General features: G+C 33.0%; 1 protein-coding gene across 1 annotated transcript; it reads left to right on the plus strand.

The window, feature by feature from the left end:
- The first annotated feature begins 278 nt into the window (after positions 1-278).
- LOC105340968 (late secretory pathway protein AVL9 homolog) lies at positions 279-25,062 on the plus strand. Its single transcript, XM_034452679.2, has 16 exons — positions 279-450; positions 1,639-1,759; positions 4,436-4,521; positions 5,596-5,667; positions 6,169-6,325; positions 9,042-9,121; positions 10,637-10,706; positions 11,371-11,531; positions 12,150-13,190; positions 14,317-14,451; positions 14,959-15,109; positions 16,234-16,314; positions 18,327-18,441; positions 20,969-21,022; positions 21,404-21,492; positions 22,579-25,062. Exons 1-16 carry the CDS (start codon positions 370-372, stop codon positions 22,680-22,682), a joined length of 2,598 nt encoding a protein of 865 aa, XP_034308570.2. The 5' UTR covers positions 279-369; the 3' UTR covers positions 22,683-25,062.
- The last annotated feature ends 825 nt before the right edge of the window (positions 25,063-25,887 follow it).

Consider the following 25,887-nt stretch of genomic DNA (forward strand, 5'->3'; position numbering starts at 1 on the left):
GTGGCGGGGGATGGGTTGGTTAAATGAATACTTTTAAAAGGTAATGGGTTTGGTATGAAGTCATTATCTTAGTCCTAAGATAGTAACTTAAATCCGTAACGAGCTACATGTAAATTACGTAAGTGTACATATACATAGATAACTAATTTTGAGAGGTACTAATTATCAATTTATATATTTTATAAAATACTTTAATTTGAAATTGGGTGTAAAATGTTAAAACTGAATCAATTAAAAGCATGTTCCCCAACCTTACAAATACGAAATGCTAAAGACCGACTTGTCAAGTACCTAGTAAGCCGGAAGTGGGCGACTGGATATCGATGTGTCGACTTGTCATGACTGGAGAAAACCATGTAATTCCTCATAATGTCAATGAGTGACAGGTGCCAGGAATCTCCGGTCCTTCATGTGGTGGTGGTTGGGTTCCATCACAAAAAAGGATGTCAGGTACCGTAATTAAAATATTCCGCTATTTCGCAACTTCATGTAATATATTAATTCTACCCGATTACTCCACAGTTCATCATCAGTTGACATTTGCTATTAGTGTCCTGCAGTCCATGTATAAGACATGTGATAAAATATTCATTTTATTGATTATGCGTTATAATTTAAAACCAACTGACAAATGACTGCCAGAATTTACATGTAAACATCTTCCTTGATGAGTTGAGAATATGATAATTTATGTTGAGCAAGTTGAACAATAAGAATGACACTATCCTCATAAATTATTGCATAAAGTAAGACAGAAAACTGCCCAAGTATCAAATAAATGTCAAGTTTAAGAGAAATCAATAATCATGAAAAAATGCATGGATGAACTTCTGAATAAGCATATATTTGAATTAGTAATTCTCTTGTTTTATCACAAATGTTATCTATATGCTAAAATACTGTTTAATTAAGCCCAAAACAGTTATTTAGTCCCTGAGAAACAGTTATATTGCCCTCCTAAGAAAGTTACATATGTATCTCCTTTTGCATACAGATAAGGTCAAGTTAAAAATTCAAAGGGCCAGTTGCTAAGCAAACGTAAAAAAAAATATTCAACATCAGTTGATTTTAATTTAATTAATAAAAATAGAAGAATATTTGTTCCTCGGAAAAAAAATTCCTGTTACCAGGGTTGTCTCTAAAAATTGAAGTAGAAGGAGGAAATGAAAAAGTAGCAGGGGGTTTGGGGGTCTTCCTTATATCTACATTGTGTTTGAAATACAATAATAGCCGGGTAATTAAGGCATTATACGCGGGGGAATTCCCCGCCTCCCGGGTCTGAGAGACAACCCTGTGTCACCTTAGGGCAAATATTTCTAGCATGTTGGCCTTAAAGGCTTGTAATATATGTATAGTATATCTCTTATAATATACTGTGTGTTAGGAGTACCAGTCTATTATGTGAAGGTTGATGCTTAAAACAGACTACATTGGATAATTATATAAACATTTTGACAGACTCTAACATTAAATTTATTATAATCCGGTTAAATATTTTCTATTTGTAATATGATCATTTATAACTTGACACAACGAATATTCAGACATTACAGCTTTTTCAATAGTAATGAAGTAAAGTTATATGATCCAGTAATATTGAAATAATTTATTCATCTCAAACAAATTTTTTCCTCATAGGTGGAGTATTCCTACCCTCCTCTGGTAGAAGGAAATGATGTGAACTGCTCTGAGGTACCCAAAGAATGGAAACACCTTGCCTCATTGGCTATTCCAGATGGAGCTCACAATTATACCAAAGGTACCAGAGGTCTCCCCCAAAAAACATTTCAGCCCTCTTCCCATTACCCTCCAACACGCAAACACACTGTCATACAAAAACACATGAGCAGGTCTGAGGAATACACTCACTGTAAAAGTGGTTATTTATGCTTGGGGGTATTGTACACTAATTACACAGTAAGCTGAAAACTGCGTAAAATAACCCGGTGTCATATAATATTTTGATACCGCGAAATATTGAACCCAGGTTCAATTTAATATGTGATATTATGAACCCCGGTTCAATTTATCGCTGTGAAATGTTGAACCCCCCTATGAAATATTAAACCCCGGGTTCAATATGTTATGGCCGCGATATATTGAACCCCTTCCTACATGTATGTCCAATTTCTATTGGAGAGGGGTTCAAAATATAATGGCCATATCATATGTTACAAAAATCAAAATTTTAGAGTGGTTTATCAGTTATATTGCATCTGCGTATTTAATACCCACGTTTTGACAATAGAAAACGCGTACTTAACCACCAGCATAAATAACAACTTTTACAGTACTGGTATATATGGGTATGAAATTAATTTTACTGAATCCGTAATATGTTTTACGGTGCTACCGTTCTCGCGAGCGCAGCAAGAATCACACATGCCTTGTATCAACTTATAGTTTTATTTAGGTATCAACGAACGTCAAAGAATTTTTGACAGAGTATTGCTCTACAATAAGTATGCCAAATGTACTGATGTTATGATACATACAGCGCAACCCCTACCCCGAGAGAGAGAGAGAGAGAGAGAGAGAGAGAGAGAGAGACTGGTACCTTTTGTACCTTTTCCCACAATTAAATCTAATGGTCTGACTATATGCAATATCTACATAAGTTTTAACTGATTCTTTTTTTTTTCATTTTATTCCTTTTTATTTAGTTCAAAATGTCCTATTGTTTATTTCCTCCCTACTCATATACTTTATGCAGGTGTCAAAACATGGCTGAGCCAAAATAATTCCCGAATTTTCCTTTGAATTCGGGGCGTTTTCGCACGCGACAGGAGCTGATTTTTTTTATGAGATGAAAAACAATGTGTAAGAGGTCTAACTATCCCATTTTTGTAATAATGCGAGGTCATTTGAATTTTTGATGCGTGTTGTTTCTGGAGGGGGGTGAAAAGGCCAGGGCTTGATTTTCAAGCACATGTGTAACTTCGAGGTAAACAAAGTCTCACACCTTGCTGGAAGCAAGTGTGTATTTTGCTAGAAAATTGTAAATCAAGCGTTGTTTAAAAAGATGACAAGAGGATTTTTTTCCAGAAGTTCGTTTTGAATTTTTAATCTGTATGTAAAGTTGTGCAATTTTGGTAAGAATATAGAGTAAAATTTAATACTGTTGTGACACCTGCACCTACCTACTGTACATGCATGCACAATTAGCTTTAAAATATTTTATTAGAAAAAGATTAAAAACAAATCATATGTCAATGAGGCAGATATCGCAGTCTATACTGAAATAGCCAGTACACTCATTACAGATGTTTGATCCACCTTTAAATTTATCGCGGGAAATATAGCGTGAGTGCACTGTGACGTCATCCATGACTTTGTTCGTCTTTGTTTACGTTTCTCGACTCAATACGAAGGTATGGAAGCATGTAACAAATCTTTTGAGTCTCGCCAAAGCATATGCGGTACTTAAAACGTATCTTCAAACTTTATGTCACCGTAAATAACGAGTTAAAAGTCAGCCATTTTTGGCAGAGCACCATGGGTGAAAACATTAGAGAGCATTATAGGACGTAGACAAAAAATTTTGTTTGATGAACTGTAGGTTTAGCTCACTTTTGTTCCCACGCACACTGGTTCTAAGAGCTCGCTTTGCTCGCCGCCGCTGCGCGCCGGTGAGCTGCGCGCCGGCGAGCTGCGCTCGCTATTACAACAAAACAGTCTGAACTCAGACGGATCTGGCCCTGCTGTCACTGAAATTCTTATATCACTCAACTCAGTCCGCAACTCAAATCCTTAAAGGAGAAGTGCATGAGTTTGAGATAAAAACTCAGACTGAAGTCTGAGTATTGACTTGAAAAAAGTTGATGAAGTCCAGACAGGTCCAGATCTCGGGTTTATAAGTCTCAAGTTAATGTAATATAATAAATGCACATTACTAAAACAACAAAATGCTTTCTTTGGTGATTCATGTTCAACAGTAGGTTAACTAAAAGAAACAGCCAAATCATCTCCTATAGGAATTTGAGTCCGACATCATTTATGATAATTTCGTACAATTCGTGATTTTTCTTAGGTCGCTGTATGTTTCGTCCAATCAATAAATGGGATTTCATTCTAACTGTTTCTATAGAACTATGAATCAACTATAAGTTTCTGTAAGAAATAGTGGGAATCATACTTGGTAGATGTAAATATATGAATTGTATATAATTGTTTTAATCCAGTCATTCATTATGTTTATTTTGATAAAAAAGATTTGTATTTATAGTATATCAGATGATCATAACAGGGTTGTCTCTAAAAATTGAAGTAGAAGGGAGAAATAAAGAAGTAGAAGGGGAACTGAAGGTCTAGCTTATAGCTAGATTGTGTCTGAAATGCAATAATAGCCGGGTAATTACGTCACTTTAGGCGGGGGAATTCCCCGCCTCCCGGGTCTTCGAGACAACCCTGTCATAATCTGAATTATTTTTCACAGACACAATTTATTTCCACCTTCCGTCTCGAGATGGCGCATGTAAAACAGTTTATGGAGTGGCTTGCTACAGACAGATAGAATCATCAGTAAGTTCTTAATCACTCTATATGTACTGTAAATGCATTTACATAAACTGCATTCTGCTGTAAACATTACTGCTTACTGTAGATTCCTTATTTTACCTAATTCCGCGATTCAAAGGTATTGCATCAAATCGCGAAAAACTAAAATCGCATAAGCCAAATTTTTTTCATAGTTCCAAATAGTTTACATCTGTCCAGAAAACAGTTGTGAGATTTTAAAAATTTGTGAGATGTGCTTCTCGCGATTTTACGCAATATTAATTCCTCGTGTTTAATTAGGAATTTACAGTATTTTGGCCGTTTGTTTGCAGTAAAAATATTGTATTCTCTTTGGTGTTATTCAGATATGACTGTCCAGTATGGCATTTTAGATTTGAACATGTACAATGTACATGTAGCTAGTTTGTTTGTTGTAAACAATTTATATGGAACTTTTTGGTTTACTGTAAACAAGAGAGTCACTTGAATGAAAATCTGATGTATGATACTTGATCTTGATGTATAATGATTAACCAATGCAAATGTACTATTACTTACTGTATATAGGGAAATATGTGCCCCCGTTTTATTTTTGCCCAATTCGCCCTCGTAGTCAGCGGGCGAATTTAAAACTGGGCGATTTCAGTGTCTCCATTTATCTCTTTTAGAACACACCTTTGTCTTGACAAATTTAGGACAGGGCGAAAGCTTTTGCGAGTGAAGAAGAGCGAAAATAAAATGGGGCAAAAATAACCCTGTATACAGTATTAGGTTTGTTACTGATTGTCTACAGAATGTCGGGTTTTTCAAGTCCATTGAAGGCTACGCAAAGCCACGATTGGCTTGGCAGTGCCTTGACATCCATGGACTTGAATGATTCTGTAGACAGTCAGTTATAAACCTACATGTGATAAATATTCGGTTTTTTTAAGACTCTAACTTTTTGTATGATTATTTTATGATAATTAACAAACTAAAGAAAGAAATTTTAGGTAAAAGAAATAACAGCTGTCATGTTGCTGTCTAGTGCAAAGTCACATGACTTGTTTTATCCAATACATATGATTAATTTTCTTTCCTTTTTTACTCGTTACCTAGGCCTTGATGAACAAGTCATCTGATGTCACGCGCAGCACGGTTCAGAAAAGTGTGTGTGTCTTGAGTAGATTGGTAAGTGCCTATTTTTTTGTTCAAACCTAAGCATATCACAGGAAGAAAACGATAAATTTAGAAAGTTTTATGTATGTCTTATATCCATAAATGAACGTCTGTCTTTTTATAAAATCTCTATTTATTATAAATTGATTTGCAATCTACGTAAAGTGAGTGTTGTTGAATGTTGTAGCTATTGAGATTTATAATCAAAAAATTATTCAATCGGTTAATACATATACATTTGGTAATTAAAAAACAACTTTTAATTGTGACAACTTTGCTGTCGAAATTCCCCAAGAATAAATTGGTTTGCTTTAACTTTATTTTTCAACCAGTTCCTTCTAGTTTTTCTTTAAACATTTACAACCATCAAACATGAATCATTTACAGTGAGGTATATTCATTGAAAAACTTGCGAAATCTCTCTAAACAAACAAATGATATTGGGATTGTAGTAATGATTTGATTAGAATTCCTGTAGTTTTATTTCTTTAAACTTTGACCTTTTTCTTTCAGCCTCTCTATGGATTAATTCAGGCCAAGCTGGAGTTGATCACCCATGCCTACTTCGATGAGCTGGATTTCAGCAAGGTAGAACTGTTGGAGGACACTTATAAGAACCTCAGCTTGTCCATGACAGAGAGTCTTAGGGACGGAACACAGGTTTTCCTTGGTGTGTGTTTTATAATGCATGTATACCCATTGTTTTTTCCTTCTTGACACTGTTAATTTTACAGAAGGTGTTTTAGAACACCGCACTGTAGTTTTCCGAATTCATATCACTACTCTCTGATACTGATGACACAGAATGCAAGAAATAATGGTTATATGTTGTGTTTTCAAAGAGTTTATTTATAAATCATGGCTTTGTTCAAAAAGTAAACGTACAATTCGTTCAAAAAGTGTGTTGTTTTCATGTTCTAATGAAAGGGTATATACTGTAAGTCGTTTTAATACCACTGTGTTAAAATTTCACAATTTCTCAAAAAGTACCAGTGATGGTTTTAATTTCATGCTCCAATAAAACCAGTTGATCGAAGTATATATGTATATTAAGCATTAACACTTTTTAAAAAGTTAATTAAAAACTTATTTTAGTATTTATGATGGGTTTAATTTCGAGGGAAAATTATGAATCTTGAACATAGTGAAGGTCGGATCACCTTGAATTGCTAGACACATCTGGTGTGATTATTGTTTGATCTGATGATCTGCAATACAACATAATCTGACTCCTTTGCATCAAGTTACATTGATGTATATTTGTATATTCTTGGGTAGCCCTCACCAAGGAATCAAACAAATTATGAATTTCAATGAGTTAGTTTTCTTACTGAAATGAAAACAGACACATCCACGAAATTACATCCCCACGAATAACCAAAAAAACCCCAAAAAATTCACGATAATTAGCTACCACAAATGAAAATGATTCCACAGTACAATGTATTTACTAAAATTATTGAGGTACAGACCCTGAAACGTACTACTACACCAAAAAAGCGTGCGACTTTCGTGCGAGAAACGTTTCGTGTAAACCGTTTAGCGTTTCGTGTGAATCGTGAAGCGTTTCGTGTAAACCGTTTAGCGTTTCGGGCAAAGCGTGCAGCGTTTCGGGCAAAGCGTGTAAATCGTTTCGGGCAAAGCGTGCGAGAACCGTGTGAAACGTTCATCAAATTTCATTCGGAACTCTCTGACAATTTAATTGTTTCAAAATAGCGCTCGTGTTAAACATTACTTTAAACTGTTTGTGATTGGCAAAACTCCTATGAGATATTCTCGTGAAAAAAATATATAAGAAATGATATACTTATCTTTTTACAAAATTGAATTAATTCTTAACAAACAAAAGAAAAGTACGCGTATTGAAAGAAGACTAGTTACTGAGACTATTCGGCTGTGTACAACAAGTACATAAAACCTCGGACATCGAGTAAGACCTGCACCTGGCTGAACCTGTCAATCAAACTCTGTGTATTCGTTTTCATTGGATGGTCACTCGTCTCTCTTTTTTGTCAATAGCCAATAGAAATTTAATGACTTCAAGGTAGACGAAATCAGTATTTGATGATGCACACAATTTCAATGATAGATTATTTAACATTAATTTGTACAAAATTAAATGTAAACATAGAAAAGAAATATTCTGTTCATTTCTATGAAATGCGGGAAGTAAATTCTTCTGAATCCCGATCAAAAATATTTCTACAAGTGATTATTTTAATTATTTAAACACTGATAACGGAAAACAACAAGTAATCAACACACTGAAATTTTCCTAAAATGTACACATGCAATTAATTATTATGGGAATCTATATGCACTGTACTAAATTCAAATAGATTATGATAGATATATTGTACGCCGTTATGCGGGGCGCCGGTTATGTATACGAATATTGAGACAAAAATTTAAATCATTTTTTATTTTTTGTTCTATCCGAAATAGTAATGACAACTTTCTTTGTTTAATCGATTGATTTTTTTTTCTGTGATAATATGTACGGAACATTTATTTACGCGAATGATTCGGCATAAAAAAAAATTATTCGGTTGTTTTATAGCATTTTTCTAACTTGTGTTACTAATTTATTTTACATAACTTTCAAAATTATCAATGTAAATAATTACAGGTTTATTTACTATTACATGTAGTATTTTTACATCGTATTCTCTGAAACTAATAAAAATATTAATGTGAGAAGAACAAAAAAAATCCCGCCGAATACTGAAAAACCGATTTCAGTTTGTAATCATACGGATATTATTTTTGGTATTAAATATTATGTTACAGTAACTTTTTTCTCTGGAATTTTTATCATTTACGGCACTGATAAGAATCATGGATATTTCTTTTGAGCAATAAATATATTTATAGAAGTAATATTTTTGGCTAATTCTGTGAATAAATAGTTTTTTGCTTTAAATATAAGTACCAAATTAATTTAATTAATCAATTCAACACTGATGTACATACATGTATATGTTTCTAATATCGGTATTTCTATTATTTCGTGTTTTTCTTACTAACAGAATCAGAGTAAAATCCGAGAGGAACCGAATCGATCAGGATAAAAGCGTGTCCAAAGCGTGTGAAAAGCGAGCAAATCGTTTCGTGCGAGAATCGTTTCGTGTAAACCGTTCAGCGTTTCGTGTAAATCGTTTAGCGTTTCGGGCAAAGCGTGCAGCGTTTCGTGTAAACCGTTCAGCGTTTCGTGTGAACCGTTAAGCGAGCGTGTGGTGTAGTAGTACGTTTCAGGGTCTGTACCTACATATACATGTATAATAATGCATATATTAGGAATAGTAAGTTTTCATCTTAGTGTATTGAAAATCTGTAGTTTAATTTTCCAGCGTTATTTAATCACAGTTTCTGTGCTCTTTTTGTAGGTATGTCTGTTCGTGATGTGGTGACACAATTCAGACACAAAACTGTTTTACTATTCAAACTTATCCTTTTGGAGAGAAGGGTAAGCTATTTATGTAATTTGATTGGATTGATAGAATCCAATTGAAATTAGATTAATTTAAACAAGGGATTTTTTTTAATGCCAGACATAAAATGCTGAATTGAATAACTTCATATAAAACAAAAATAATTTAATATTTTTATTATTTTGATATGAAGCTTTTAATTTTGAGTTTTCTGTCTTTTGCAGATAAAAAAACACTTACTTTTTTGTCATTTCTGAATTTTTAAAATTGTTTAATGATCTACTATTTTAAGTTTTGGAAATTTTAGAAATAATTTTTGGAAAACCATGCACTTTTCAGATTCGGGAATGAGGCTGAATTTCAGCCCCAGAGAGACCCTAAAAAAATCCCTAATTTCTTCATTTGTAAATGTTTATTAATAGGGTGATTTAACCATGCATCGGACACATACCTTGGATCGGACAACTTTGTTAATAAATATACAAATAAATGTGCATGCGCTCATGTGTTGTTTCGTATATTCCTGAATTAGAACAAATGAACTTTATCATTATTAAGAATTTGACAGTCACATTGTCAAAGAAATAGCAATATAGACATCGTAAAATGACATCAAATACGCCATTATTGAAAATTTACTTACGAAGATTTTACACTAAAGCATGATTTGATTGTTGTGCGTTTGATTGTAATATAGTGAAAATGCACTCTCTGCGTAAAATAATTAGAAAGAAGTAAGTTTTGAAACAAAATTTGATTAAAATAAGTCCAGGAAATTTGAACAATTAATGTCAAGGTCATTATTGCACCATATGTTCATTTCACCATGGATCGGACACAAATTAACCATGCATCGGACAGTTTTCACTGCATGATTTCTTCTAATAATATGGAGATTATGTGCCCATTCCTTTATACTTTAAATGTGAAGTAAAATAAAAATTTAAAAAATAATTGATACAAACATTTTCCTCAAACCACTTAAAAATCGAGTTTTACGGACACACCATTTTTAGTCCAAAGTTCCTGTAGGAGCTGGCACGATAAAGAACCCCTTATGATAAATATGTCCTTAAACAGAAGCACTAGTCTTAATTCCTATATATATGTATATTTGAGGATTTACATTAAAAGAAATATGAATAGCAATTGAATAAATTAATATTTCCGAACCTTTGTATTTTTGCATTAAAACCAGAAAATGTTGTTATTTTTAATCTCTACTGCACTGCTATAGCTGTCCGATGCTTCGTAAATATTGTCCGATCCATGGTGAAATAGTTCAACACTTCATTAATTTGCTTTATTTTCTACATTTTTAACAATTTCACAATTTTTTCTCCAATAATTAAGCAAGGGGAAAACCTGTACCTTTTAAAACAAGTTTTATTTATATTTGGACGATATTTAATGCGTGAACAAAGGGAAAAATCCAAAGGTGTCCGATGCATGGTGAAATCACCCTATTTTTAACTCATTCTGGATCTGTGAAATGATCAATGCCAAAGAAGTAAAATAAGCTGCATATGTTCTATTTTTTCTTCCATTAGGTACTTTTTACAGGTGCCCCCGTCCAGACTCTGTGTAACACTATCTTGGCTGTCCTTTCACTATTTCCAGGTATGAAATGTCCTTTTACTTTCTATGACTGTCACAGCACAGTGATTTACAATGTTTACAGCAATTTACAGCAATACAGCATTTTTGCATTTCAATTATGTCTCTTAATTTTTATGAAAGGATTTTGTGTATGTTATTCGAAATTTGTATTCAAAGTAATTCAAAACAGGTGACATTCAAATAATTCATTTATTTATAGAACCATTTTAACAAGAGATTCGACTTCGGGTAGTTGAGTCAAACGGCAATATTACATGTGCCTGTCTATTTCATTGTAGGCCATTCAGCTATGGCTCTTTGTAATTTCATAACAAGATTTCTCTGGCTTTTGAGCGAAGACTACGCAATTGTTGTACATTTCGCTTGAAACCAGCGTCATTTTAACTTGTTTGGACACAAGAAATTAATCGTTACATCCTACCGAAAGTCCAAGGTCTTGTTAAAATGGTTCTAAATTGTCTAGACTATTTATTTCTCTGACAAAATGACAATGTTTATACTGAAATGCAAGATTTAGTACAATGTGTATCCCAAAATGAAGAAATGCTACGTGTACTATATTTATAATATACAGTTATCAAATGAATTCTTCAATGAATAAATTTTAATGTTGATTTCTGGTTGGCTTGAATTCATTTAAATCAAATTGTTGATGAACACCCAGGTATGATTGAGTTTGGATTAGAGGAATCAGCGACTGTCGAACTCAACAGACAGCTGTCCCCGACACTCCGCACGACGAGTTCCGACGGAAGCGAAGAATTCCTTGAAGTCTGTTACCATGACGAAAAGGTCAACTACAGGTCACCAAAGAAAGACAAGCAGGTCAGGAAAGAAATAACATGCGATACAACCATTTTTTTTTTCTTTCTTATTTGTATTTTAAAAGCAAGACAATTTATCCCCATATCTATAAAATTGTTCAGAATTGAAATAAAACATCAGGCAAATTCACAAAATTCAAACAAGGTTATACAATTGAAACTAAATTTTTTGCCAGTATAAAGAGATTCTATATTTACGTACAGAATAATTTGTGAATAATATTATATAAATTTAATGTACGTAAATTGGATAAATATGTCATGTGCATAAGAAGAGGAGGGGAATAAAAAATTTTAAAAAGTTTACTTGAATTAACAATCATGTACATTTTGTATGCTATATTTACATGAAGCAGTACTATTATAACTGGACATATACCATTTTTTTTTCATGTGTCACAAAATTTGCAAAAATTTGGGGAAATCTGTAACATATTTAAAATTTTTGTCAGAAACTTTTTGCGATTTAAAAAGTTTCTAATAGAAAATGAAACAGGATATGATTTATGCGTATACAACTATTTGCGATTTAAAAGAGGTCGCGAAAAAAAGCGAAAACTAGATCATCATGAATATTACCAGATATACTGTAATCATGGCACAGGTTTTGTTTTTATAGGCTGAGGCTCAGGCCGCTTACAATGAACCAGAACAACTAGAAATTCCAAGAGATGGAATGGAGCCATCTTCTACCGTAATATCACAAATAAAACCACAGCCAACCTCTCAAACATTTGACAATACTTCTGATAACCAACAAACTCAGGGTCAAGAGGTCACCCCAAGGGCATTAAGGAGTTTGTCTGATACAGGAAAGGAGAATTCTGGGAGGGAAAGTAAATCGGGTCGTTCTTTAGTGAAACGGACACTTTCAGAAAGTTTTGCGCTAGATTATGAAAATCAGACGAAGTCGGAAGGAGGTTCTTCCCCTAGTGATAATAAAGTTCCTTTTTCCCATGATCCTTTGGCCAATATGAGAGATATCACGCAACTGACAGCAATTCAATCCGGAACAAAGTTGAAGCAGACGGATTCTGTGGTAAATGTGGAGGAATTCAAGGATTATTTGGAAAAGCTGGAGACTATGAGTGACGAAGAAAAGGAGTCTTCCAAATTTGAGCTCTCTTTGAATTTGGAGGACGCAAGAGAGGTGTTGAAGAGAAGCGAGGGGATAGAGGAATTGGACTCGCCAGAGAGCATTCTGAAAATAGATCAGGAGGATTGTTTCTCTTGGGAAGAGGATAGGCTGTTGCTAGCAATAGAACACAAAGACTCCATCAGTGAAGCTGAGGCATCCAGACAGCAAAACAACCAATCAGATTCCACAAAGGAGTCATGTGATACTCAGGATTCTGGGAAAGAAGTAGGATCACCAAATGTGGGAGCTCAGAAAATTAAGACAAGTGATAGCATTGACAGTGAGAACACAGACTCTGCAGACAATGGCATTCCAACTAGTGATGTGAAGAAAAGCCCTGGCAACAAGGCAGCAATTCTAAAGAACAGGATCAGCTCTGCTATCAGTGGATTAAAAACCAAGCGGGGCAGTCAGGAGCCCTCTCCAACTGGAGAAAACTCCCCTGTGGAAATGGGAGTAGTGCTTAGGTCTTCCAAACTCCATCAAGATGACTGTGGCTTTCCACTGGCTGTGTTTACCAAGGTAAGATTACTTAATAAGGGTAACTCCAGTGTCTTTCGTGTTGGATTCTTTTTTTACTCGGCTTGATGATTTTCCGGTTATAATTTAAAAGTTTGGTTTGACACAAATTTTTTAAAAGGCTGGGTCTACCTCAAGTGTTCTTTTTTTTAAACACTAGTCTTATTATTTTGTTAGATGCTACAGGGCTATAAAAAAGTTTCATGTTGTTTTTAAATTGTGTTGATGATATCATACTACACAGATATAAGCTAGCTCAAAGAGTTTATGAATAGCAATCTAAGGAAGCCTTTTACAAAGGAAATCTGTAGCTTCCATAAAACATTGTCATCTAACATCACTTAATGTTTTTGCTGTTTAATATAAATTCCTTAGTTTACACTATGTACCGGTAGTACTTAGTTCTGAGATTCCACTGTTCTGCATGTTCTGTGTCAAATTGCAAAAATATAAAATTGCAAGCATTAATTTTTTTTACATTTTCGATTAGTTCAAAACTGTCTGAAAAATAAAAGCGAGAATTTAAATTTCGTCATGGTTGCTTCCCGTGATTTAACGCAGATATTTATTCTGCACCTTTAATTAGGAATCTACTGTATTTTATTTAGTGGTTTTGGCGGAATGCTGCTTTTGCTAGTACATTGCTAAATGTCAACCATATATGTAGAACATAGGTACATGTACATTAATTATTGCACTTGATTAAATCCATGCTAATCTTTTTGAAAATAATTTTCTGCCAAATATCATATATGCTTGATATAGAATATTTACGTCAATGTTCAGAGCTTTGTCATTGAAGCAAATTCTGTAAATTCCTTATTTTACGCGAGTACTTAATTCTGCGATTCCACTGTTTTGCATCAAATCGCGAGAATATAAAATCGCAATCACCAATTTTTTGTAATAATTTCCTATAGTTCACACCTGTCTGAGAAATGAAAACAAAACTTTAAAATTTGCGAGGGTTGCCTCTCAAGATTTTACATAGAAATAAATTCCTCCCATTTAATTAGGAATCTACAGTACAAAGAACCAGATTGGACTGTAATGAACATTTACAAGATGTTTTTAAACTGTTGTCATTTTCTCAGTGTTTCTCGGTGTTCACCATTCTCTTGATTGGCAGGGTTGTGTATGCCATCCATATCTTTCTCTCCAATACCTGGATCTCATGACAGACGTCAACGTTCGGAGCTTTGTAATTGGAGCAACTAATTTCCTTTTCCGACAAAAACGCCATCTTTCAGACATTGTGATTGAGGTACTGTAAATCATTTTGATCTAGTGTGATACACTATAATTCTAGTAATGCTATTTAACACCACTACAAGATTATGTCATTGATATGTTTTGGAAAATTTTATTTTAATTAGCATGTTGCTAAGTCTTAGGTAATTACTTGTAAATTCTTGAATATTAATATTTGAGAGGGATTATTACTGGTAGAATTGATCAAAATCCATTTGACTGTGCTCTAAGGCGATTTTTTTTCACTGAATTTAACCCAATTTGTGTGCAAGACAATTTATGCATTTTTTCAGAAACTTGTAGTCTTGAACATTTCTTTTTACTTGCCTATTAGTACCCATATGTTTTTTAAAAGTTTTAAATGTTGGCTTGATTTTACACAAATCTGTCGTTGGCTTGATTTTACAAAAATCTGTTGTTGCAGACCATTTTATTGATCAGATCAATGATTGTAAAATTAACAGATAAGGCTGTCAAAAATTAATATGAATTTCTGAAAATTATTTTTTCTTAATCTAAGGTGTCAGATTCTGAGGAGGGCAAAATAGAAATCCATGACCGCGAGTTGCAGCGTCTGTTACACCTGACGACGGCTGACCTCCGATTCGCTGACATCATCATCAAGGCCGTGTTAGGGGAGGACACGGATGACCCATACCTGGACGGAACAGGTACAAAGGTCATGCTTGACAGATGCTTAAGAGGGCTGAATGAACATTTTAAGACTATTTTTATTTCTTTGAGACGAAGAGCTAGAGCTGTATAAGGATTGTTCAAATTTTAAAGCTGAAGTATTGTGGTTTCATCAATATTTATTTAGTTGTATTTCTTGGATTTCGTTGTTAAGTTGATCCATGAAATTAAATGTGCAATTTTCTATTTACATTTTGTATTACAAGGGTCATTGGCCACCAATTTACATATCCTTGAAACTGTGATTTTCATATTTTACACAAAAGATTGAAACCCTTGAATATTAATGAAACCAATATGATTTCTTTCGTTTGAGGGACGAATTAGACAGAAATCAATTTCTACTTGGTATAATAATGAATTAATTATCCGGATATATAAGGTTTTCATTCGAATACCTGTTTGTGTCACCTGGTTCTTAAGAACCGGTTTATTAGCAAGGCTATATAAAGAATTGCTCAGGTGTTAAATACCAGTTTAGGACGACACGTACAGCGGAAAGTTTAAATTTTCAGAATTGTTTTATTTAATAGATAAATAATGTGAACCAACTTTATGCCATAATTATGTGTCTGTACATTTAATATGCCAAATATTAAATAGCTGCAGCGTGTCGTTGCTAATTCCACACAATGTGTTGTTATTTACTAGTATCATAGTATTCAGCTTTCATTTGGAAAGTAATGAATGGATTTAAAGGAGAACAGTATATTAAATAATATATTGTATCTAAAAATTTAAACTTTAAGTCAATCTGATGGCTGCTTTATCATTACCCAACCTCCTTAACTTGTTTAGAGCTACAACTACAAATTTTTGCGACCATGTCTCTGAAAAAAATTTTTATTACTGTAACAGTATAAAAGTGGCATGATAGACTGGCTTCCGGGGAAAAAATTTTCCAATAAAAATTGGTTGCGAATCTCATGAAATTTTTCCTAAAGTACACAAATTACTGGTAAAGTTGGTGTGCAGTATTCCTTGTTATTTGAGGAGAAAAAAGCATATATACATTTATTAGTTTGAATTTAAGATCGATGCTGATTGATTTGTCTCCTAGAATAAGGAGAATATTACACTTTTAATGCGTTATTGTTTTCAGAGTGGGAAGGAGGAGATGAGTGGATACAGGCACAATTCAGAGCATACCTTCAGTCTCTTCTGGTGACCATGGAGAAAAATGGTGAGCTTCCGTATACTGTCCAGTTTTAGATTAAATTTTATTTATTCCCTTTTAAAAAATTAGAAGTTCAAGAAAGCATGATGGTTGTTACCAAGGTAACAGAAATCCTTTTTAACCTGGTTTTCCAAAGGAAAAATCCGGTTATTAAAATGGTGAAAATGGTAGGCGGTTGCATGAGCAGGTAGACGGGCGGCTACCGAAAGGGTACCTTTGTTGTACGGATAATTCCTCCTACAGTTTTCAAGATAGGGAGTTGTTGTTTTGCAGATCAATTTTACATAAATCAGAAATGTGCAATTACTTGGATTTTGATTTTTGAAAATTGATAAAAAAATTTACCTGGTAAAGCTTTTGAACTTATTATTTTTGGGCATAATATTGTAAATAGGGTACCTCTATTGTATGTTGAATAACTCCTCCTACAGTTTTTAAGATAGGATATTGTTTTGCAGATCAATAGTACATATATTGGAGATGTTCATATTACTTGGATTTTGACTTTTGATAATTGATGGAAAAAATGCCAGCTGTTGGAATTAGTAATTTTTAGCAAAATATTGCATATAGAGTATAACCTATTTTTTGGGGATAGGTAGTGTTTATCAATTCAGAGTTAACAAATGGATTATGGATACAGTCCACACAAAAGAGAACCCAATTTGCTGCCTTCTAAACAGCATTTCTCTTATTATTCAATTTGAGTAATAATTTTCATAATGGTTTCAAAATTAAAAGTCTTAGAGCACATTATGAAAAAGATAAAAATACCACAGCAAAACTTGAATAAAATGAACATTGATGTAGCAAATTTACAGCTATAAAACAAATTCTTATTTATGTCCTTGCTAAATTCTTACTTATATGGCCTTCAAAAATAATTTCCTTAAGTTGGTTATCAGGCCCATGGGCATCTGATTTTAACATTGCGCATTTCCCATTATCATCATTTAAATTAATGAAATAAAATCATCGCAATGATTTAGATTTAATTATAACATTTGCAAATGGCTGCAGAATCTAGTTAGGAGACGCTGTGTTCAAGTTACGATCAAGTCTGTCACAGCAATTTTTTTAGTTTTGGTATGAAGAAGAATGTCTTTTAACTTCAAATGCATTTAGGGGAAGAGTTCCTTTAGCCTGACTGTACTAAACTAAATATCCCATTTTGTTTAAACACATTGCTTTCTCAAGCCTTGTAGTTGTGGTGTTTCTTGAAGAACATCATGACCTGTTTATAATTTTCATTAATTTAAGCTAATAAATCCAATAAGACAGATGCATTCATTGTAAGGTAACTATTTATTTGCTTTAAAACATTTCTTTTTCTGGATTTAAATAAGAATTGCACTTTCAAATTGTTAAAAAAAAATAAAAAATAAGAAAACTGCATCTTTTTTTAATGAAATAAAAAGAAAAAAGTTATCAATTTCTGACCACATCTGTTTTTGAAAATGTTGGCCTGAGAACTAAGAGATTAATTTTTTATGGCCTAAACCTATAATAGAAAGTGTCCATATATTATGAACACAGCTATAATGATTTTACAGCTATAACAAAGTAATTTTAAGACCTTCGCTGTCAAAATTTTAATGCTTTTTATCATTCATATAACTTTTTTTTTTCCATTATAAATTTCAATAAAGACAGATGAAATTTTAAGATACAAATCTTAAATATTCAAGTTTAAATATAATACTGTAAAAACAGTAAATTTAAAAAAAGATAAATTAAAAGGTTATATTAATATATTTTGTAAATGACGTTAATATTGTCTAATGATTTTATAATGTTCGAAAGCATTCTTAGTTTTAAGTTCTGTTAGCTGACTATTTAATAGCAAATTCGCTGCAAGATTTTTAACAAAATTGCTAAAACAAAGGTATAATGAATAAGTCTTTTTCAATAATCCCTTGAAATTTGTGATGAACGAGTTTTGCTGTACAGTTATTGAGTTTAAAAATCAGTAATATACAGTAATGAAATTTTAACACATTTATTGATTTTCAATACAGACTCAAAGCTACTAGAGGATTACGGGACAGCGTTTTGTCAGGCTTACCGCACGACACATAACTTCAAGCAGTGGTGGGGAACGGACCACTCAGGGCTGACCAATGTTCTGGTTGGGTAAGTCTTGGTCAGGTTGACCAGTTTCTTTGTCTAGCTCTGTGCTCTTCATCAACTCCTCTCTGAACTGAATTTTTCTGGGGTTGTTTAAGTGAGATGATGTAACTTTAAATATGTCTCATTGATGCCATATGTTAATGTTTATTCAATTGTGAACTCTCTTAACTTAAACAAAAAACTGTGGTTGGAGGCAGAAAACCCTTAGAACTTTCAAGAATATAGTAAACATGCATTGAACTCATTCCATCATTATAATGATTGTTATGCCCCCCTTTGAAGAAGGGAGGGCATATTTCTTTGCTGCTGTCTGTCGGTCGGTCTACCAATAGTTTCCATTCATTTTCTTCTCAGAGGTTGTGCATATTGAAATGATTTTTAATATACAGATGTGTCATAAAATATTTAGGTCAGGTTTGATTTTGGGTAAGATTGAGCAATATTTGACAGAGTTATGCCTCTTGGATAGAAATATTCACATAGAAAAATTCCTATTTTTTGCAGTTTCTGTTCATTTTCTATCCTGAGGTTTCCATAAGTGTTTCTCAAACATCTCTTGTTCAAATTTTTCCTAACTAAAAACAATTACCTCTTGACATGACAAGGTGATGTTTTTGTCAACATTGAAAAAAAAAATCTAGAGAGAAATCAATGTAAAATCGCATTCAAATTGTATTTTGCTATAGAGTTGAAAGAGATCTATTCATATCAATTTTCAAAAGTTTCAGCTAATATATTTTTGAAAATAATAAAATGCTTAAGGTGGCTCTATACACCAGTTTTTGATGACGCAGTACGCAAAAAAGTAAATCGGGAAGCATGCAATTCCAGTCCTGGCTAATTTAAACTGAGGCGAATTGTATGGGGATCCTTCTTTTGAAAAAAAAATGTTAAATGAATACCCGGTAGATTTAATTTGATAATTGGAAAATTTATTATTTACCGTACATGTAAGGTGATATATGCCACCTTCATGTGGTGTCTTATTATTTATCCCAATAATCAATAAAATCAAGTATGATTTCATAAATACTTTCTTTCCTATCATTGTCATCTTACAGCGTAGCGCAGTTGGTTAGAGGGTTTCCTAGGGACGTACACGTCAAGTTCGAATCCCGCTGGGGATTTAAAAATTTTTACTATGCCAAAATTTTCTTAAACATACATTTTGGTTAAATATTGTGAAAGAAAATTCTAAACTGGTGAAAGTATTTCAATTTTAATGTACTTTAATTCACATTAATATCAACAGATGTTCCATTCCACCTTAAGGGGATGGGAGGGTGGCTTTTAATTTCTCTCAGGTTGGGATACATAAATCGTATAACTAAAGTTAATTTTCCCCTTTATTTATTTGGCTTAGTTTTGCATTAAAGCAAATATATTTACTTATATATATGCCTAAAATGAAATATGTATTTATCATTCCAACATAATATTTAGGAAATTGAAAAGTCCCCAAGGTGTTTGGGCCCTGGGACTTAATTAGGAACGATAACTTCTACCTGAGGAACTTTCATACCAAATAAACTTTTTAAAAAATGTTGGTGTTCATTTGCAATGATTTTCATTCAATTTTTTATGTCTCATTTATTTTAAAAAACACATTTTCTCATAACATCAAATAGATTTTTCAGATGATTTTTCAACAGAGTAAGAAGATATGAAAAATTATGTTTTGGGGAAATACGAAAAAAAATTCCAATAAGAAAATTTTTGATTGTTATGAAGTTTTTTTTTTTGTGTCTGAAAAAAATGTCCTTCATATGACAACATTTTTTTATCTCAATTTGTTAATAGTTAACTTTTTAAAAATTCCTTTACAGAAACACGAAAAGTCATTAAAAAATTCTTTAGAAATACCTATAGTATCACTGTCATCTTTTTAATATTTGATAAGTATATGTTTTGTGGTCTTCTATTGAAAATTGTAATAAACTGTGTGTGTATAGAGCCACCTTAATATGGTGTTAAATGTGTGCTATATAAAGGCAAAAGGTATCAAGCAATAGATATTAACTGACCAATTTCATTAAGCTAATGTTTCAGTAGATCATACAGTAATTACAGCATAGCAACCCTCAAATTTAATATAATATATGACACCAGTTAACGCTGTTGACATAATTTAATATAGATACTTGATTAAATGTTATCACTTTATGAACTGAAAACTGCTATATACATGTTAAAAGGTAGATTAAAAGCTCAAGGAAAGCATTATTATGATTGGAATTCAGTCAGTGGCTCTATGAACATTAAATGACCAGATTTCTTTTTTAAAAAAATACTTAGGCCAAAAAAGTAAATAAATTGGTTCTCAGGCCCTGCTGCATTGTAATGTATGTCAAATGCTGCCGCTTTGAAGAAATTAAATGCCTTTTGGAAATCTTGCAATAAATATAGAAATAGAATATCCATTTCTGGCCTGAGAACCATAATGTTAATTTGTTTTGGCCTTATTATATGTTAATAAATGTATTTGATAAGTTTGTGAAATTAATGTACCTCTTTTCTCTATTTCTTTCAGACATCCATGTCAGGGTCATTTAGGAATGTCAGACATCAAGATGAGGCTTGCCCAGTACGTGTTTGAAAAATAATTTGTCAGAAATGTAGAATGTTTTTAAGAGTTCAAGAATTAAACCTTCTTTCATCTTTTACAGTATGTATATACAAAAATTTTGCTGACTTTATAATTCAGACCTCTTGCAAATGATCGCATTTTAATTTATAACTTTTAAACAGTACCATATTGTATAATATTAAAGATGGGCTCGGTCCTATGGCAACTCGATGAAATTTTGACAAAAAGAAAAATGATGCTTGTTTTAACATTGATTTAATGCGACTAGATATATGATAAATGTACTATGCTACATAAACATCAAAAAAATGGTCTCTTACTACTTGCTGTTTAAAATGACTGACTTTTTCTAATTTTCTGATGCGGTTTTCTTTATAGCAACTTACAAAATACAGAGCGTGGGAAAAAGATTAACGCAGCTATGGTACAGACGGGGAAATATGTAGAGCAAGCAGGAAAAGCTGTGGGTAGGTTTGGCATGATTTTGTTTACAGAGTGTTACAAATGAAAGTAATCCCTAGAGATCTTGGGAGTTTTAAGTCTACAAATACATGTACAGCAAAACTCGGTTATAACGAAGTCACTGGGACCTAAGAAATTACTTTGTTCTATCCGAATTTGTTATAACCGTATAAGAAATTCAATAAATTTCCACAGCTGGGGATCCAAAATGACTTCGCTATATCTGTGAATTCGCAATATCCATGTTCGTACTAAACGAGTTTTACTGTAGTGATATTTTTGTACAGAGTGTTCAAGGCAATAATCTCTAGGGATCTTGGGAGTTTCAAGTCTACAAATAGGTATGTTTTTATATAGAGTGTTCCAGACAATTATTGCCTGGAACACTCCATATAATCCCTAGAGGTCTTGGGATTTTTAAGTCTACAAATAGGGATGTTTTTATATAGAGTGTTCCAGGCAATAATCCCTAGATATCTTAGGATTTTCAAGTCTACAAAAAAAGATGTTTTTGTACAGGCAATAACCTCAATGCATCGAAAGGCTTAAGATGTACAAACTGTAGAGTTAGACAAAAGTCACAAAATGATGAAGATTCTGAAATTTTTGTAGATTATGACTCTAGAAACAGGAAACTTGACACAAGCAGGGATCTTCATTTAGATTAATCAAATACCTTATTCTATCTCAAAATTAGTCACCTATTTGCAGACAGGACATTTGATTAGATATTTGACTATTGTCTTTATTAGTCATTAGATGAAGCCACTGTAGAAACAGTGGATTTTAAATCAAATACCTAATTCTATGTTAAAATTAGTCGCCTATTTGCAGACAGGACATTTGATTAGACATTTGACTATTGTTATTATTAGTCATTAGATGAAGCCACTGTAGACACAGAACATTTTAAAATAAGTCCTTAAATAGTCACCACAGTGTGAATGGTTAATCAGTTTTTTTGCTATTGATAGGAATACCTGTCTTCTGCCTTTGTAACACTTTTACCATGTTTTAAAGTTTGAATACTTTAAATACATAGAAGAATTACACTCCCTTATCTATCAGTTAATTTCATTTTTTTCCTCCAGGTGGAGCCATTGTCAATGCTCGCTCAGCAGTATCTTCATGGTTCAGTGGATGGAGGCAATCTAAGGGGGACAACCTGCAACCTCAGAGCCAACCCCAGAGTTAATTTCCTTATTAATGTATCATAAAAAGGACAGTTATTTTGATGAACTTCCATAAATTAATTAAGAGGGCTGTGTAAAACAGGTAGAGGCAGTTATAAGTACACAAACATCTACTTTTATTTAAGCGTCTGTAAATTGTATATGGAAGGAACAATGGGATGTTACAGGTGTTAAAGTTTCACAACTGTATACTGTAATTTCCTAATTAAACGCAAGGAATTTCCACGTAAAATCAGATGAAGCACCCCTCGCAAATTTAAAAACCTGGTCATTATTTTTATAAAGAGTTGGGAGCTATAAGAAATATGAATAAATGTTCCGCGTTCATGAGTTTATATTCTCGCGATTTGATAATAAACAGCGGGATCGCGGAACTAAGTGCTCACGTAAATAAGGAATTTACAGTATGCACTAATATCAGAGTCATTTATAAATATTCCCTTATATCTTTCTTGTCTGTTATTGTATACAAATATTTATGATCTCTGTTTTTAGATTGCCGTATTGCTCTGTTTGTGGTCATTCGATACAGATTGGATGTATAACATAAATACAGTTAATATATATGCAGTGCTTAAAGTCCTGTTTGTAACTCTGTTTTTTGCTGTGTAATTTATTTCATAGAGGGTAAAACCTAAATTGAAATATAGTTGACTTTTTTTTTTCATTTTGCCAGTGTAGTATTCACTGTACCCTGTGCACTGCATCCATCCGTCAGTATAATTCATAAATGTGAAAATTACAAAATGTGTTAGGTTGTCTAAAATGATGACATATTAACTACATGTAATGAAGATCCTTGCCATAACATAAAACCATTTGATGTTTAGCTTTATGCAAATCAATTCTTGGTTGTTTTGAATCAGTTGTTCATCCTCATGTAAATGAAAGACTAGTGCAAATGTTAACAGTAATGTATACACCACAATGTCTTACCAAGTGTGGTTCAAATAAACACAAAATAGCAGAAATTGTTATTTATATATACAGTGTACATAAATACACTGTAAACATACTTCAATCATGTTTTTAGCACCTATTAAACGACTGCTTCTTATGTAAACAAACTTGTTCAGAATAATACTGTATACAGGGTTATTTTCGCCCCGTGTTATTTTCGCCCTTCTACATGTACACTTGCAAACAGTTTCGCCTTGTCTTAAATTCGCCCTGACATAGATACATGAATAGATACTCTTTCTTATTAACGCAGTTTTTTTGAAAAATATTCGTAAATTCGCCCGCTTTTAATGAGAGTGTAAGGGGCGAAAATAAAACGGGGGCGAATATTTCTCTGTATACAGTATTCAACAAAACAGCCATTTAGAGACTTTGTTTTCAGTATGCTTCTGAGTGAAAGAGAAATATTATTAAACTAAATGTATTTCAGTGCACAGTTGACTGTATTGCTTGCATATTAACGATTTATTTTCAATTTAAAATAGTGAATAAATCAGGTCTTTGCTTAAAGTATTATGAAAGAAATTTGCATAATTTGGGGTAATGCACAAATTCATTTTCGCTTATCAAAAGACGTTCAGCACCCCCCCCCCCCCCCCTCCCCCACCTCCACCTCTTTCAGTCGCATTGTTCTAGGGAATCTTTGACAGTATAAAAAGCAATTTTTGATAAATACTTTTTGTGAAAGAAAAATAAAAAGGACTATTACTTGAATAGGCTTTGCAGAGACATATTGTTTGAAAGAAGTGCTGTATTTGTATTTACTTGATCCTTGAATTCCAACAGCCGCTTTTGGCTTTTACACACAATTGAAGCTTCTTAATATAAAGAGACATTAATTTCCATTTTGTACATTTAAGGAGGCTAGGTGGTCAACAAATTAACCATCAGATCTACCTAAGTTTTGAAAATAGGATTTATTCAGATAATTATAAACTACTATTAATAAGTAAAGAAAAAATCCATATGACTGTTTAACCTTTCAAGTTTGAGTATTTTCCTATATTTTTATATAAAGCTCTTTTTCTGTGGGAGATCAAAACAGTCTAAAAATGGCCACGACCATCGAACCCTCTTAATGGATTGCGCAGATCTAGTTGTTTGTAGGGATTGAAAACTTCGCTAACTGGATTTCATGAAGTCATTTTGATCATTCAGAGACTTAATACATTTTTCGGAGTGGGGAGGGAATTTAAACGAAATTGAAAATTGTCATTATTAAGTTAGTCAGAGGCGTTTATTGTATTATGAAAGTATTTAAAACCTTTTTGTAAGGCTGCATTTTTTAATGTTACATGCTTTTTGACAAGTTATAATAAAATTTAACCTTTGGTGTGCAAATGTTTGAAAATCTTGTTGCTGCATGTACATGTTTACCTGGATATGCAAAGACTTGTTAATAATAAAAGTACAATTCTAATACATCCATCTTATTATTTTTCAATTATTACGGTGTATTAGTATTCTTTTCTAAGCGCGTCTCGTTTAGTTTGACAGCTGCACTGGACATTGAAAGTAACGGTATATGCCCCTTATACACAATCGAATCCACTGATCACTGACTGGTTGGTACTGCGAAGTTATCGATAAATACAAATGTACTTTTTACTAACCATCTGGTACAATTCATCTAAAAAATATTAAATTCTTTAATTTGGTTGGAAGAGTATGAAGAAAGGCCATTTTTGTACCATAATTGTGAAAGAGGGTATATGTTCAGTTCCGAACTCATTCCACAATATCGTTCGAGCACGCTTTAGTTGTACATGTACATGTATTCATGAATTTATAACTTAGAAAACCTGAAATTTGATAGTTGTAAACATTTCTGAAAGCTTAAGCTTAATTAAGAATTTGCCTCCAATCTATCACCCAACGGTATTTCTTTAAAAGTAAAAGAAATGAGTGCTGTATTCAGGGTTATTTTCGCCCCGTGAAAATTTCGCCCTACTATAATTGCAAGCAGCTTCGCCCCGTCTTAAACTCGCCCCGACACAGTTGTGTTTAAAGAAAGATAATTTGAAACATTGAAATTCGTCCTGTTTTAAATTTGTCCCCTGACAACGAGGGCGAAAGGGGCAAAAATAAAAAGGGGACGAATATTTTCCTGTATACAGTATCTTTTGGCGACCCGCGCTTCTTGCTTTAAAATTCCTTGTGACTTCGCATGCATTCGTAAAACTGCAATTGATATCCATTTCGTCTGTTCTGCTTAGATCACCTTATTGGTTGACAGTTTATTGTCAT

The sequence above is a fragment of the Magallana gigas genome, chromosome 10 (genome assembly GCF_963853765.1).
Source record: "Magallana gigas chromosome 10, xbMagGiga1.1, whole genome shotgun sequence".
Lineage (NCBI taxonomy): Eukaryota > Metazoa > Mollusca > Bivalvia > Ostreida > Ostreidae > Magallana > Magallana gigas.

Bases quoted from the DNA above. Each gene is read 5' to 3' on its own strand.
- LOC105340968 (XM_034452679.2), top strand. From the start codon at position 370: ATGTCAATGAGTGACAGGTGCCAGGAATCTCCGGTCCTTCATGTGGTG. The intron at 16,315-18,326 runs GTGAGCTTCCGT...TTTTCAATACAG, and splicing joins GGTGACCATGGAGAAAAATG to ACTCAAAGCTACTAGAGGAT. The intron at 21,493-22,578 runs GTAGGTTTGGCA...TTTTTCCTCCAG, and splicing joins GCAAGCAGGAAAAGCTGTGG to GTGGAGCCATTGTCAATGCT.